The following is a 17748-nucleotide window of genomic DNA, read 5'->3' on the forward strand; positions in this document are numbered from 1 at the left end:
TGTCGTTAGGTGCCATCGAGTTGGTACCAACCCATAGCGACCTTATGCACAGCAGAACGAAACACTGCCCGATATTGGGCCAACATCACTACTGTTGCCACGCTTGAGTCCATCGATGCTGCCACTTGGCCAATCCATCTCATTGAGGGATCAGCAGGTTTTAGCTAAGAAGTAATTAATCTAAAGGATGCCACAGCCATAGAATCAGAGGAAATAATATAAATAGTGAAAAAGATTGGTTTATAAATTTAAGCACAAGAGGAGAATAGGACATACTTAGCAGGAACAGTGTGAAAATGGAAACACCGTTTTGTAGTTGTTGTGTTCATTTTTTTTCTTTTTCTGTCTGGAAGGCCTTCATCCCCTAACCTAGTCCGGCATCTAAAAATTATTTCAATGTAAGTTCATATTAGGAGTTTTAAATTGTTATATTCTTTTATCTCTAATTCTAGAAATGTATCCCCAAGGGAAACACCCAAAACCTAGATAAGTATTATGCATAAAGATCTTCTAACCTCCCCCCAATTTATTTTTAAATGACAAAGAGTTAACTATAGCCTCAGTTTCCAGTTATGGGGAAACAGTTGTGAATGAATTGTGGCCCTTACATAACATGCACATTGAGCAGTCATTAAAATGATCTTTCTGAAGTAGTTTTTGATAGCATGACAAAATGTTTATTTTGCAGTGTTAGATAATAAAAGAGGTGGGCTACGGAATTATATGTACAGTGATCTCAGCTGAATAACAAAATAAATGTGTGCGTCGATGAAAGGATGACAGATTGTCAATGGAGTTATCCTGAGTAGTGTTATGAATTTAAAAGTATATATAATAGGATATGTTTCTTATAGTTTCCACATTAGACATACACTACTTTAATAAGTAATAATCACCCCTCCCCCAATATGTCTAAGATCAGTTATAGGAGTGGATAGAAAGGGAAAGTGGATGAGTCAATGTAAATAATCATTCCTATTGGAATAACAATACAAAATACAAGTTTTACTGACACACCATTAGTAGTATCAGTTTAGACTTGTTGACTGGTAGCCTTTATTTAGTTTCTATGGACTCAGACTAGTGGAAACCTCAATATAGATTCTGAAATGTAATGCCACTATTTATTTCTAGGGTACTGCTAGCAAAAGAGTAACCTGTATCTCTAGTGTGACAAATCTTATCATTTTACAGATAAAGAAAAGTTTTACCTTTGTTACACTTACATTTTTAAGTATTTTCCCACTGCTTTATTAGAAATTATTGCATCTTTAATTTCTTTTATTCTTTTTCCATAGGTGCACCAGAAATACCAATGACTGAAGTTATGAAAGAGAAAAGACTGCTGCTAAAATGAATCTGAGCCCTACAGTCTATTCTGTGCCACATAAAAAAAGGTATTGTCCAAGGATCCATGCAACAGATTTCTCCTGCAAAATTGGAATTCATTTATTGTCTCTTTTTTCTATAAGATAAAAAGGCAACATAAAAAATAAATTAAATTGTGGTAAAATAATCATTGAAAAAATTTTGAATTTCTAATTATTTGCTTGTAGATTTTAGTTTTTCTTAGTTATAGCTTAAAATTGAAAACTCATTTAAGAAATGAGCTTGATTTCCTATTTTCATATTATTTTCTGTGGAAAATATGTACTGCTGTTTTTATTGTAGTTGTTTGTTGCTATGTGCCTTCAAATGAGTTCCAACTCAAAGAAACCCTGTGCACAACAGAACAAAGTAATGCCAGGTCCTTTGCCATCCTCACAGTTGGTGTTCTTGAGCCCACTGCTACTGTCACTGTGCCAGTCCATCTCGTTGGGGCTCTTGTTTTTCACTAATCCTTCACTTTACCAAGCGTGGTCTCTTTCTCCAAGGACTGGACCTTCCTGATAATATGTCTGAGAGACAAACTCTCGTCATCATGTCTTCTAAAGGACAGTCTGACTACACTTCTTCCAACACAGATTTGTTTGTTCTTCTGACTCTCAATGATACTATTAATATTCTTCTCCAACACCATGACTCAAATGTGTCATTTCTTCTGTGGCCTTCCTTATTTGTGGTCCAACTTTCACATGCATATGAGGCTACTGCACCTTCCCCCACAAACCAACATCATTGATCTTGAACACTTTAAAGAGGTCATGTGCAGCAGATTTGCCTAATGCAGTACATCATTTGGTTTGTTTATTTTGTTTTTTCTTTACATCATTTGATTTCTTGACTGCTGCTACCATGAGTGTTGTTAGTGGTCCCAAGTAAAATGAAGTCTTTGACAATTTTTATCTTTTTTCCATTTATCATGAAGTTATTTATTTGTCCTGTGATGAGGATTTTTGTTTTCTTTACTTTGAGGTGTAACCCTTATTGAAGGCTGTTGTCTTTGATCTTCAGTTAATATTTTAAGTCCTGTTTGCTTTTAGCAAACAAGGTTGTGTCTGCATGTTGCAGTTAACGTTAATGAGTCTTTCTCCAACCTTGATGTCACATTCTTCTACGTATAATCTAGCTTCTCATTTTGTTTGCTCTGCATACAGATTGAATAAGTATGGTGAAAGAATATAACCCTGACACACACCTTTCCTGATTTCAACCATTCATTGTTTCCCTGTTCTATTCGAATGACTGCCTCATGGTCTATATACAAGTTCCTCTTGAGCACAATTAAGTGTTCAGGAATACTCGCTCTCTGCAATGTTGTCTACAGTCTGTCATGATCCCACATTCGAAAACCTTTGCATAGTCAATGAAGCACAGGTAAACTTCTTTCTGGTATACTCTGCTTTCAACCAAGATCCAAATTATGTCCTTCTATATCCTTGTCTAATCCAGTTTGAAGCTCTGGGGCAGTTCCCTATCAATGTACTATTGCAACCATTTTTGAATTAGCAAAATTTAATTTGCATGTGATATTATCTAATGGTTTCTGCATTCCATTGGGACGCCTCTCTGAAATGAGTACGAATATTGATCTCTTCCAATTAGTTGTCCAGGTAGTTGTCCAGATTTCTTATCGTAGATGAGTGAGTGTGTCTAGCACTACTTCAGTTTGTTGACAGATTTCTATTTATATTTCCTCAATTGCTGGAGCTTTATTCTTTGCCAATGCCTCAGTGCATATTGGTCTTCTTCCTTCATTACCATTGGTTCTTGATAATATGCTATATCTTGAAATGGTTAAGCAGCAACCATTTCTTTTTGGTACAGTAACTCTGTGTATTCCTTCCATCTTGTTTGGGTCCTTTCTGCATCACTCAGTATTTTGCCTTTTGAAACTTGTCCACTATGGGAGACTCAACAGATATTTAAAATACTGGTACCATAAATTTCAACATCACAGCAACATGCACATCACCACAGTATGACAAACTGTCAGATAAATGCTAGATTTTTATTGTAATACTTTGTAATTTAGGCTATAGAATTACATGAATATTTTAGTTTCACTTGTTTCTTAATCACAGAAGACATGCAGGTTTGTAACATTTTAGAAAATCCCCACTGAGTCCTGATAGTAAGTGGGCTGCTGTGTACATGATCTGGACCCAAATTAGTCCAAGGTGTCAAGGGCTAGCCCAAGTGGAAACAACAGGAAGAAGAGTCAAGAATAGAAGGAGGAAATGGAATGTGGGGCTACTTACCTCCATGAGCAACTGCCGCCTTTACCATAAGAAATGATGCCCAGCTGCCATTACTGAACATTTTAATTAAAGTTTTGATAATAGAATTATGATCAAAAGGGAAAAGATAGAACAGAATTAAAATTTTTCATGTGCTCTAGAATTTCTAGAGCCAAGACCACTAGACGAACCACTGAGAACATTGCTTTGTGTTCATTTTAAACCTTAAACTAGAAATATTTCCTGAAGTCTTAAGTAATTGAGCTTAATTAGTCAATAATGTCTTCATTAGAGGCTTAGGACAAAATGGCAGACGCAGTATACCAAATCTATACAACAAAGACGCAAGAGAAAAAAAAGACACAAATGAAAATTCTGGCACTCTGAACTTCAAAATAAAGGCTAAAGATGTGGATGGAGTGCTTGCTGGGGATGAGAGGCCTAGAAAGGACAATGAGAGAGGGAGAATGACTGATGAATGTCCGGCCATACGAGTCTTATTCATCTGTGAGCAGCTTTGGAAGTGGAGGGAGGCCTGGCATTTAAGTGGGCAACAGAAAAGACACTGAAACCAGCTCCATCGAGGGCCCCACGAACTACTTTGCGACTGAGTGCCCTGAACAGAGATAACACTGAGTCCAGTAGGAACTCCATCTAGAGCCAGGAATTCTGCTGTTACAGCCCTTCCACAATTACCTCGTGAACTTCTTGAATTGCAGGAGCCACCCAGAGATTTTCCCCTCTGCATCCAATAACTGTGCTGTTTATTTTTACAAATATGACAACCTCACGATGTCCCAGAAACAACAGACAGTTTTAGTTCACGCAAAAACAAGAGAGAATGGTTCAAATAAATGACCAAGATGCAGAGTCAGAAGATATTTCTGAGGAAGAAAAGGTAATAGAACTAACTGAAAAATAATTCTAAAGAATAATAATTAGGTACCCTCAAAATACCAACAGAAAGATCGAGGAAAGCAAAGAAAACACAATAAAAATTCAGGAGAATTCAGTAAAACACTACAAGAACAAAAAGACAAAATAAACGCAAATTTTGAAACAATTCAAAACCTACAATTAGAAACTCGCAAAATTAATACAAAGATCTCAAAGTGGGCAATACATTGAAAGGGCAAAGGAATAAATGTAAAGTACTGGATGCCAGAATTAGTGATCTTAAAGATAAATCTCTCAGTACTAGTATACTAGAAGGAAGACTGAAAAATCCATTGGAAGCATAAGAGTTCTGTGTGATACCCTGAAGAAGAACAATTTATGGGTGATCAGAATTCCAGAACAGGAAGAGACAAGTACAGAGAAATTTGTTGAAGAGTTGTTGGAAAAAAATTAACCCACAAAGGAAAATCAGTAATACTAAACTCTGATTTCTCAGCAGTATCCTGGCAGAAAAGAAGGCAATGGAATGATATATATAAAACTGTGAAAGAAAAAGTTTGCCAACCAAGAATCATTTACCCAGCAAAGCTGTCCCTCAAATACGATGGCAAAATTAGGACATTTGTTGATAAACAGAAATTAAAGGAATTTGTGATGACCAGACCAACATTGCAAAAAATGCTAAAGGGTGTTCTTTGGACTGAGAACCAACAACAGCAGACAACATCCTGAGCTTACCATTCATGACAACACTACCTAGAACTCAATCCAGATATACAAGTATTTAAAGTAAAACAAACCTACAGTACTGAAAGAAGGAAAACAGAGATATCAATGTATGATGAAGTCAACTACAAAGCAAAAAGAGAGAGTAATGTAGATACAGAACTTCTAAATGGCAAAGAAGTCAAGTAGATTTTAAGACAAAACAGACTGCTTTATACACGGGAAAAATTAATACATTACAGGGTAACATCAAATAAAAAGAATACACTTGCACATCAAAATAAAAATAGAGGAAAATAAAAACATTTAGTAAACATCAACACAGAATAAATGAAAATGACAAGTAAACTTACAAATAAAATAAACTCAGCATAGAAAATTATATGAAACAAAGAATCAGCAACACCACAAAAACACACAGGAAAATGACAGTAATCAATTCTTACCTGTTGATAGTTACACTGAATGTAAATGGTTTAAATGTGCCATTAAAGAGACATACAGAGCAGAATGGATAAGAAAAGAGGATCATTCAATATACTGTCTACAAGAAACATATCAAAAAGATAGAGACAGCCTAATGCCCATACTCCCAAACGGAAGAATGGTTGAACAAACTTCAGTACATACACACAGTGAAGAACTGCGAGATGTTGAGGGGTATTGAATCTGTGAAACACCTCACAACATGATTGAACCTAGAAGACATTATGCTGAGTGAAAGTGAATCCATCAGTCATAAAAGGACAAACATTATTATATGAGAGTGATGTTGTAAAAAGTTTTTAAAAAAAAAAAAGTTTTCTTGGTAAAAGAAGCAGTTTATGGTGGTTATCAGGGAAGGTGTGGAAAGGAAAATTATTGATGGACAAAGAGGGTAGACACATGTTAACATGGGTGACAGAGCAGGGAGGTTTAGCAGAAGAAAGGTAGAAGTAGTGATAGACATAGAGAGGAATGCATAGTTAAGTAAATACAGGTAAATGCTGTTAACTGTTGGTACATGGGGGGGGGGTGGGGAGGATAACACCCATGTAGTGAAGCAAAATGGACAGTTTGTTGAATGTAAACCTTATGATGTACTCTGTAAACATTCATTCATTTCACAATAAGAAGTTAAAAAATTTTATGGAACACAGATAAATAAAAAGAAGAACATAAAAAAATTTCCTGAAATACCAGCATCTATTTTGAACAAAATACCTACAAAGAAATCCCATACTTGTAGATGAAAGTATCCTTGTTTTCAACCTTGAATATCTCACTCTGTCTACACTGTATCTACTTAGATTTAAAAAATGTAAACTGCCTAGTGTGAAAACGTGGAAGAGTATTATTGTGTCAAGCAGTGTACCCGTTTTACTTTCTGGCAATATATAAAATGACTGCTTTCTTCGCTTGCACTAAAATGTATTATTTTCTTCTATTACTTTTTCAGTTTAGTATGTGGAAAGAGATGTCTTATTTTAATTTTTAATTTTTTGATTAATAGTGAAGTTACAGGTTTCTTATCAGTGTGGCCACTGGTATTTCATTTAGAGTGTCCTTTTTACCATGTTTTCCCATGTAACACACCCACATAAATAATTCATGTTTACTATATGGCATGTAGTGTGCATTGGAAACTAATACATATGGTTTTAGGGGAGAAAAGGTGTAATGTACATGTTATTTGCCTAAAAATGTCATATGCAAGTATAATTTTGTGGAAGATTATTCAGACATGTGGTAGCAGTCAATGGACAGGGAACTACCAGAAATTTAAGGTGGATTCAGAAGAGGATGTGAAACAAGGGATATGATTGCTGATGTCAGATGAATCTTGACTGAAAGCAGAGAATACCATAAAGATGTTTGCCTGTATTATAGTGACTAAACACAGGCATATGACTATATGGATCATAGCAGATTATGGTTAGCAGTGCAAAGAATGGGAATTCCAGAACCCCTTATTCGTGCTCATGTGGAACCTGTACATAAACCAAGAGGCAGTCATTTGAAGAGCGCAAGAAGATACCAACTGGTTTAAAATTGAGAAAGGTATTGCATTCTTTCACAATACTTATTCAGTCTGTATGCTGAGCAAATAATCTGAGAACCAGGACTATGTGAAGAAAAACGTAGTATCAAGATTGGATGAAGGCTCATACAGCCTGAGATACGCAGATGATACAACCTTGCTTGCTGACAGTGAAAAGAATTTACAAAACCTATTGGTGAAAATTTAAAATGACATCATTTAGTATGGATTACACCTTAACAAAAAGAAGACATAAATCCTCACAACTGAACCAATAAGCAAAGTCATGATGAGTGGATAAAAGATCCAATTTATGAGGTCTTTTATTTTACATGGATCCACAATCAATGCCCATGGAAACAGCAGTCAAGAAATAAAATGGCATACTGCATTGGGCAGATCCACTGCAAAAGACCTCTTTAAAGTGTTAGAAAGCAAAGATGTCACTTTGAAAATTAAGGTGCACCTGATCCAAGGCATGGTATTTTCATTCGCCTCCTGTACACAATAGGGTCGATATGAGTCGGAACCGACTTGATATTACCTAACAACAGCAACCTATCCATGTAAAAACTGGACAGTGAATAAGGAGAATCAAAGGAGAAATATGGTGATGGCAAAGACCATTGAATATACCATGGACTGCCAGAAGAATGAACAAATCTGTCTTGGAAGAAATACAGCCAGAATGTTCTTTAGAAGCAAGGATAGCTAGACTCTACCTTACTTGCTTGGAAGTGTTAATCAAGAGGGACCAGTCCCTGGAGAAGGACACGATGCTTGGTGACAAACAAAAAGACTGCCAACAAGATGGATTGTTAGTATGACTTTAACAATGGACTCACATATAGCAGCAATTGTGAGGATGGTACAGAATCAGGCAGTGTTATGTTCTGTTGTACATGGGATCTCTGTGGGACAGAACTGACTTTCACCAAACAACAACAATATATGGGTTTGCTGCCATTTATTTATTCACTCATCAGTTGTCTCCACCTTCTAGATTTATGATAATGTGGCTTTGAAAATTCATGTACAAGTTTTTGTGTGGACATAGTTTTCATTCCCTATGGTGGTGGTGGTTATGTGTTGTGGAGTTGGTTCTGACTCATAGTGCACAGGGTTTCTGAGGCTGTAAATCTCTATGGGAGCAGAAATCCTCATCTTTCTCCCACGGAACAGCTGGAAGTTTCAAACTGCTAACCTTGAAGTTAGCAGCCCGATTTGTAACCACTATGCTACCAGAGCTCCTAATGTATAGAGAATTGTTGGACCAGGAATAGAATTGTTGGGCCAAACACTAATTATGTGTCTAACTTTCTAAGGAATGATTTCCAAAATGGTGGCACTGTTTTATATTATCACCAGTAGTGTATGATTTCAGTTTTCCCACATCCTCATCAGTACTTGTTATTTTCTGATTTTTTAAATTATAACTATCCTGTTGCATGTGAATGGTTTTTCACTGTAATTTTAGTCTGCTTTTCCCTAATGACTAATCATGTTAACTATCTTTTCATGTGTTAATGGCCATTTGGAGAAATGTCTATGCAGATTGTTTACCTGGTTTTCATTTTAGGTTATTTCTTTTGATTGTTGAGTTGCGAGACAAAGATACTTTTGATTTATCTATTTATTTTATTGTTTTATTGTGAATTGAGTAAAGGTTTACAGACAAGATCATCAGCTTTACATTCAACAAATCGTACATTTTGTTTCATCTCCATTTTGAAAGTCCCTTCTGTGCAAAAACAGTTGTCCTGCTTCCTTCTTATGGTTCCTATTTGCATTCTATCCACCTTCATATCCCTTCTCAACTTTGTTTGCCCTTTTGATTTTGTATTATTGACTATTCTTTGGTGAGTATACCTTGCTAGCGTTGTGGGCCCCCACCTATAAACCTTGTTGCTGTTGTTGTTAGGTGCCATTGAGTCGGTACTGACTAATAGCGACCCTGTGCACAACGGAATGAAACACTGCCCGCTCCTGGGCCAACCTCACAATTGTTGCCAGGCTTAAGCCATTGATGTTGCCACTTTGCCAATCCATCTCTCTGGGGATCTTCCTCTTTTTCTCTGACCCTCCACCTTACCAAACATGATATCCTTCTTCAGTGACTGGTCCCTCCTCACATTATGTCCTATCTACTGCTTAACTGAAAATTGGACCACGAGGGTGAGTTCCTTTCCAGATCTGAAGGATGGTTGAGGTTCATAATCTCAAGTTCCTCCAGTCTCTTTCTGACCAATAAGCCATTTTTATTATTATTATGAATAATTTTGAGTTTTGTTCCACATTTTCTCCCACTCTATCTGTGACCCCCTAATGTGATCCCTTTCAGGACAGTTGGTAGTGGTAGCTTGGCACTATGTAGTTCTTCTAGTTTCAGAATGTTGGAGACTGTTAGTCCCTTGGATTAATTGATGCTAAGCCTCTTCTTTCTTCTGCACATGGAGAGACCAGTATCTGCGCCTTAGATGGCCATTCATGAGCTTTCAAGATCCCAGACACTGCTCACCGAAGCAGGATGTAGAACATTACTTTTGAGGACTGTGTTAGGCCAACTGACCATGGTGTCTCCTGAGACTATGGCCCTGAGCCACCAGGCCCAGAAACTCATTGCCTTAAGATGTTAAAGAATATCTAGGATTTTTCATCATTTTGCCTGGTGTGTACTCTGCCATATTCCTAGCTATGTTTGCATAAAAGGTAAATACTAATGTACAAATATCCTGTTTCAAACTCTTATGTAGTTGTGGGATATATGAATACATACATACACACACACACACACACACACATATATATATATATCCTTTTTTCTCCCTTACTTATTCTGCTTGTCTCAATCCATGTATCTACATAGTTATTCCAAGGTTGTGTGTTGTTGTTGTTTTTAAATGCCATCGAGTTGATTCTGACTCATAGCAACCCTATATAGGGTTTCCAGGGAGCGGCTGATTAATTTGAACCTTGTGGTTCAAACTGACCTTGAGGTTCAGCGCATTATCCCACAGTGCCACACCTTATACACACATACACACGGTTGTGTATGTATCACTAATAACGACGATCCCCTTTAGCCCTGTATACCTCCTGTGTCTTTGCCTGTCTTCATTATTCTTCTACCATCCTCCCTCTTGTGAGTTGCCCTCCCCTTCTTCAATATTGGCCTCCCCACCACCTGAGCTAGCCTGTGTCTACCCTCTTGTCAGTGAATTACTGTCCCTTCCCTCCACTTCTGGTAACCATCAAAGACTGTCTATTTTAGTATGGAAACCTTTTCTTAAGCTTTTACAATAATGGTCTCAAACAATATTTGTCCTTTTTTGATCGACTAATTTCACTCAGTGTAATATCCTGCAGGTTCATCCATGTTATGAGGTGGTTTGCAGCTTCATCCTTATTCTTCAAGGTTTCATTGTATTCCATTGTGTGTATGTACCAAAGTTTCTTTATCCATTCTTCCACTAATGGGCATTTAGGCTTCTCTATTTTTTGCTATTGTGGATAGTGCTGTGACGAACATCGGTGTACATACGTCTACTCGTGTGCTGGCTTGTTATTTCCTATGGGTAGATATATACCCTATACCCAGTAGAGGGATTGGTGGGTCATAAGGGATCTCTGGTAGTGTAGTGGTTACAAGTCAGTCTGCTAACCTCAAGGTCAGCAGTTCAAAGCTACCAGTCATTCCTGGAGAGAAAGATGAGGCTTTTTGCTCCTGTAAGTGCAGGGTCACTATGAGTCGGAACTGACTCCATGGCACACCATCACCACCATCACCAAAGTATTTCTATTTCTAATTTTCTGAGGAAGCACCATACAGTTTTCCAGAGTAGTTAAACCACTTTACAGTCCCACCAGAATGTACAAAGGTCCTAGTCTCTCCACATCCTCACCAGCATTTGTTGTTTTCTGTTTCTTTGAACTTCACTTTTATTACTGGTGTGAGATGATATCTCATTGTTGTTTTGATTTGCATCTCTCTCATGGCTAATGATCGTGAACATTTCTTCATGTTTGTTGGCTGCTTGAATAAGCTTCCTTGGTGAAGTTTCTGTTCATGTCCTGTTTTGTTTTGTTTTTCAGTTGGATTGTTTGTCTTTTTCTTGCATAGAGGTATTGTAGTTTTATATTAATTTTAGATATTAGTCCCTTGTCTAATATGTTGTTGCAAAAAATTTTCCCAAGTTTGTGGGTTCCTTTTTCACTCTTTTGGTGAACTTTTTTGATGCTCATAAGTTTCTGATTTTCAGGAGGTGCCAGTCATTTATTTTGCTAAAACACTATTTGATAGTGTATGTAAGCCATGTATTAGAGTCTCTAAGTTGTTCCCTATTTTTTCATTTGAAGATACTTTTTAATAATAATTTTTACTTGTATCACCACCAAACAAAATGCATTAGAACAAAGTTCTAAATAACAAAATTTATTTCTCTACAGGTGCTGAAGATTTGCAAAAACACCTGAATTTGTCAATGAGAGAGAAAGCTGACTGGGATATCAAGAATTCACGCACTTTCAGTAGTGGTCACCATGCGTAAAGGGGTGCCAAAGGACCCAGAGATTGCTGACCTGTTCTACAAAGATGATCCTGAAGAACTTTTTATTGGTTTGCATGAAATTGGTCATGGAAGTTTTGGAGCAGTTTATTTCGTAAGTACTCTGAAAGAATCATTTAGTTAAATCACAATAAGATAGCTAGAACTCTATACATTGTAGCTATCACCTATAAAATATACTTGGTTTTACTGTTTGTTCTACAAATTAAAGGATATTTGCAGTAGGAACATTGCTTAAAAACTGTCCTGGGGATTGTAGACATTATGCAAGTAAATATCTAAACATTTTGAATCTGATGTTGGAGTCCTATAAAAAATAAAAAATAAAAAAAAAGCTGTAAGTTTGAAGTTGAATCCTGTGTATTTCCATAATTTTCCCAGGCTCTTTCATGTATCAAGCATTCTATGTTATTCCTTCAACTAGAAAACTTTATACATTGCATTCCCATCCCTTTCCAAACCTTGAACATTGTACAGGTCTCAGGTGAAGTATTAGTTTCCTGCTCAACCTTCCAACACTAAATTAGGACTTTTCTTTATGATTTTACAATGCCCCATGCTTGTACTTAATTGCATTTTCCATTGTTTATTTAAATAATTATGCATGAGTTTTTTTTGTTTCATTTGTGTTCCTCCCACAAAATAATAAGTTCCATAAAGACAGGGATTTTGTTCATTTGGTTCATTGACTGCCATATAGTAGGAATTCAATAAATGTCACATGGATAATGGATAAATAGATGGAAAGACTGGTACTAAGACAGATGAACTTAAAAAGAATTTTAGTACAGTGCTGCCAATGTGAAGGGATGGGAGGTACAAGGCTGGCTCCCTAGAATCAATTTAAAGATTGTAGGTTTTCTGAAGAGAAGATTGAGAAACAACTGAAATACTGTAATTCTTCATCTTCTTTTTAAAAATTTTATTGTAGTTTGGGTGAAAGTTTACAGAGCAAATTTGTTCTCAGTTCAATTTTGTGACATTGATTGCAATCCCCACAACAACACTCTCCATTTCTTCCCTATGTTTACTGTTTCCATTACTCATCCTTCCTGCCTTCTGAGCTTTATCCCTGGGTAAATGCTTTTCTTTGGGTCTCATATGGTTGATTGTTCTAAAGCGTGCATACCACCCTGGTGTTATTGTTCATTTCATAGGCCTACCTGTTGTTTTGCTGAAAGTTGTGCTACAAGGGTAAATTTGGTTCTGTTTTTGAAGGGTGACTAAGAGTCATAATCTCAAAGTCCCACCAATCTCTATCTGAGCAGTAAGCCTGGTCTTTTTTGTGATTTTGAGTTTTGTTATACATTTTTCTCCCATTCTATCCAGAACTTCCTTTTGTGATCCCTTTCAGCATGGCCTGAAATGATAGCTGGGTACCATGTAGTTCTTCTGGCTTCAGGATCAGGGAGGCTGAGGTTTGCATGATCCCTTAGTCCTGTGGATTTACTGTTTCCATGCTTCATGGATTTTCTTCACGCTTTTCTTTTCTCTGGATGGGGAGTGACTAATAGTTGCTCCCTAGATAGCTGCTCACAAACTTTTAAGACCTCGTTCACTACTCCTCAGAGTAGGATGTAGAACATTGTGGGCTGTGTTATGCCAACTGACCTCACATTCTACGAGACTATGGTTCTGAGCTCCCAGGTCCAATGACTCATTCCCTCAATGTGTGTGCCTATAGCTAAAAAACTTCGTAATGTTGCTGCTGTCTGCTCTACTGTATTCATGGGCATATTTGCTGACCATTTTAAAACATATATAAGGAACAACCTCTGTTAGACCTATATATATACATATAGTCCCACTCACCTTCCCCCACCAGTTCAACTTGCATGATGTGATCTATAGATTATATAGATTACATATAGAATAATCATGGATTATAGTTGTTACTGTTAATTGCAGGATTTTGCCTTTAACTCTTTTTTTTTTGTTTTAAATTTGGGTGAAGGCTTATAAAGTAAATCATGTGTTTAACATCCCACAGTTCACACACATTTTGTTTCATATCATTGATTGCAGTCCCCTCAATGTAACATGACTGGTCCTACTTTCTCCCTGTGTTTCCTGTTTCCAGCCTCCCTTCTTTCCTAACATTTCTGAACTATGTCCTCCGGTAAACACTGCCCTTTTGATCTCAAATAGTTGACTAGTAATCCTCATAGTTTTTATGAAGCTTAGCCATCTTGGTCTCCAAGGATCACTCTGGTTGCACTTCTTCCAAAACAGATCTGTTGGTTCTTTTGGCAGTCCACAGCACTTTCAGTATTCTCCTCCAACACCACAACTCTAGTGCTTGGCTTATCCAGGGTCTTTTTCCTTTCTATATAAACTTGGTGATTATTGGCTATTCCTTTTAAGTGGTCCTTTATTTACTGCCAACTAGGTAATGCTTCTCATTAGTTTTCCTTCCAAATGAGATTTTAGAATTGCATCTTTAGTCTGTCCCCTTTAGTGTGTCTAACCAACATTTCAGCAAGGTTTTCTGAGAACTCTTCCTCCTTGTTTATTATCTGCGTTCAGCACTATCACCACTACTCTGCTCTCACCCTCATTTAATACTCAATTGCTATTCAAGTTCGTTTTATTGTTAGCTGGTCTTCGGGTTGAAAACTGATTTTCTATTTTACACTCCTATGTTAGTCTTAAGGAGCTCTGGTAGCGTAGTGGTTACAAATCGGGCTGCGAATCTCAAGGTCGAAACTACCAGATGTTCCATGAGAGAAAGATGAGGGTTTCTGCTCCCATAAAGATTTACAGCCTCGGAAACCCTGTACAGGGTCGCTATGAGTCGGAACCTACTCTACGGCACATAACAACAACAACAACGTTAGTCTTGGGATGTAAAATAGAGAATCAATTTTATGTTCCTACGTCAGTCTTATGGAATGTATGAAGTATGAATTTAGGAAAATGGAAATTGTCAAAAATGAAATGGAATACATAAACATCAATATCCTAGACATTAGTGAGCTGAAATTGACAGGTCTTGACTATTTTGAATCTAACAATGTACATGGTTTACTATGCCTGGAATGACAAATTTAAGAGGAATGATGTCACATTCATCATCAAAAAGAACATATAAAGATCTATTCTGAAGTACAAGCCTGTATGTGATAGGATATTATCTATAGGTTTACAAGGAAGACCAGTTAATACTACTACTCTTATTCAAATTTATGTACCAACCACTAAAGCCAGTGGTGATGAAACTGATGATTTCTACCAACTTCTTCAGTCTGAAATTGCTCAAACATGCAATCAAGATGTATTAATTACTGGCAATTGGAATGGAAAGCATGGAAAAAAAGAGTAAGGATCGGTGGTTGGAAAATACCACCTTGGAAACAGTGATAGATGATAGAATTTTGCAAGACTAATGACTTGTTCATTTTAAATACCTTTTTTTAAACAACATAAAAGATGACTATATATATGGACCTCACCAGATGGAGTATACAGAAATCAATTTGACTACATCTGTGTAAAGAGACAGTAGAAAAGTTCTATTTCATCAACTAAAACAAGGCCAGGGGCAGACTATGGAAGAGACCATCAATTGCTCATATGTAAATTCAGGCTGAAGCTGAAGAAAATGAAAACAAGTCCACGAGAGCCAAAATATGACCTGGAATATATTCCAACTGAATTTAGAGATCATCTGAAGAATAGATTTGATGCATTAGACATTAAAGACCAAAGACCAGAAGAGTTGTAGGATGACATCAAGAACATATATAGAAGAAAGAAAAAGGTTATTAAGAACACAAGAAAGAAGGAAAAGACATCAAAATAGATGTCAGAAGAGACTCTGAAACTTTCTCTCCATTGTAGAGATCCTAAAGCAAATGGAAGAAGTAAGGAGGTACAGGAGCTGAACAGAAAATTTCAACGGTCAGCTTGAGAAGACAAAGTCAAATATTATAATGAATTGTATAAAGACCTGGAGTTAGACGACCAAAAGGGACAAATATGCTCAGCATTTTTCAAGCTGAGGGAACTGAAGAAAAAGTCAAACCTCAACTTGTGGTATTGAAGGATTCTAGTGGCAAATTATTGAATGATGCAGAAAGCATCAAAAGAAGATGGAAGGAATACAGAGTCAGTGTACCAAAAAGAAATGGTTGATGTTCAACTGTTTCAAGAGGTAGCATATGATCATGAGCTAATGATTCTGAAAGAAGTCCAAGGCATTGAAGGCATTGGCAAAGAACAAGGCACCAGGAATTGATGGAATAGAAATTGAAATCTTTGAGCAAACTGATGCAGCAGTAGACACTCATTCACCTATGCCCAGAAATTTGGAAGACAACTACCTGTCCAACTGACTGGAAGAGATCCATATTTGTGCCCATTCCAAAGAGAGGTGACACAACAGAATGTGGAAATCTCAGACAATGTCAATAATATCCCATGTGAGTAAAGTTTTACTAAAGGTATACAAAGGAAGCGGGGCCTAATGGTGGATTAGGGAGACATGTGATACAAAGCCCTGCCAGGAACAACACAGAATACAGGTTGAAGCAAGTTCAGGGAATGGTCTCAGAACGCGGAACTACATATAAAGGGGTATTTAGAAAGTTTGAAAACAGCCAGTGTAATATGTAGCAGAGGCAAGAAATGCTGTTTTCTGATCTGAGGTTCCTATCCTGCTCTCAGAGCAGTCATCTTGGACGTGATGGAGCAGGAGAAAGGTCAGAGAAGTGCTCCAACCATAGACTTCTGCAGATCATTGGCGATAAAGATGTGGACATTCTTTTTTTTCCCTTTCTCTGTTCTTTGGTCTCAAACTGTCTGTGCACCTCCACTCTGGTCACTAGAGGGGGTGCCTGAGTTAGTGGACCCCCCTCCCAACTTCTGGAGCATTATACTATGCATACACATAGATCTGCCGAACAAAGATTTCTGGGTCCAGAATTGCGAAAGTGGGAAGAACCTCCAAGAGCTGGTTAAAACAGAACGGCCCCAAGCAGGCCTAGAAAGGGGCGTTAAAGTCATACTCATATTACAGATTCTTTTTTATTTTCTTTCTTTTCTTTTATGCAATTATAGACTGCAGTACCAAATCTGTTTTTATTTTTGCTGTGTATTTTCTGTTTTTTGGTTTCCCTTTTAACTTCAGGGGGCTCTTTTCTCCCTACATTATCCAAGAAGAGACAACAACTATGGTCATATAGCCAAGTTGCAATCATACCCTGTAAAATCCCACCATCCAAGCAAGAGCCATTACCAGCTGCTGTACACCAGATAGATAGCCAATACCTGCTATAGTCAGTCTGAGTTGAGTAATAAGAAAAGGGTAAAGGGAAGCTTGTCTCTTGATCACATCAACCTGAAGGCAACCAGAATCCTCAATAAAACATCTGTATGCATTCATTTAATTACTGAAAACCTAATTATTGAAGTTGCCCAAGAAACAATCTAGCATTACAGCACATGTCCACAAATGAGCTAGATGTAGACCCAAACTTCCCACTGGAAGGAGGGCAGACCTTGAAACTGCCTAAGAAGGAATTTAGGAGAATGATACTAAACTGTATCCAGACTCTCCACAGAGGGTTTGAGAAAAATAAGGAAGAAGTCAGAAAAGCACTACAGGAACAATCAAATAAGATAAATACAGCATTGGAAACAATTCAGAACCTGCAAAAAGATGTCCAAATGATTAATAATAAAATATCAGAAATACACAACACACTGAAAGGGCAAAGAAGTAGAAGTGATAATACGGAAGCCAGAACCAATGAGCTAGCAGACAAATTTTTCAATACTGCTAATATAGAAGAACAAGCAGAAGAAAGGATAAAAAAATCTGAAGGAAGTCTAAGATACATGTTGGACAACATGAAGAGGGAGAATTTAAGAATTATTGGCATTCCAGAGGAGGAAGAATCACACAAGTCCACAGAGGAGA

At 37.2% G+C, this 17748-nt stretch overlaps 1 protein-coding gene across 2 annotated transcripts in view; it reads left to right on the forward strand.

Moving 5' to 3' along the window:
* The first annotated feature begins 1297 nt into the window (after positions 1 to 1297).
* Positions 1298 to 17748, forward strand: part of TAOK3 (TAO kinase 3) — a 138169-nt gene continuing 121718 nt past the window's right edge. Inside the window, exons 1-2 of one of the 2 annotated variants that reach the window (XM_006865458.1) lie at positions 1298 to 1397; positions 11710 to 11922. In XM_006865458.1, the coding sequence (XP_006865520.1) occupies positions 11803 to 11922 (120 nt within the window). In that variant the 5' untranslated portion in view covers positions 1298 to 1397; positions 11710 to 11802. Of the gene's footprint in view, positions 1398 to 11709; positions 11923 to 17748 lie in introns of those variants that run through there. The other variant, XM_006865459.1, reaches the window with a different exon arrangement.

The sequence above is a fragment of the Chrysochloris asiatica genome, unplaced genomic scaffold (assembly GCF_000296735.1).
Source record: "Chrysochloris asiatica unplaced genomic scaffold, ChrAsi1.0 scaffold00078, whole genome shotgun sequence".
NCBI lineage: Eukaryota > Metazoa > Chordata > Mammalia > Afrosoricida > Chrysochloridae > Chrysochloris > Chrysochloris asiatica.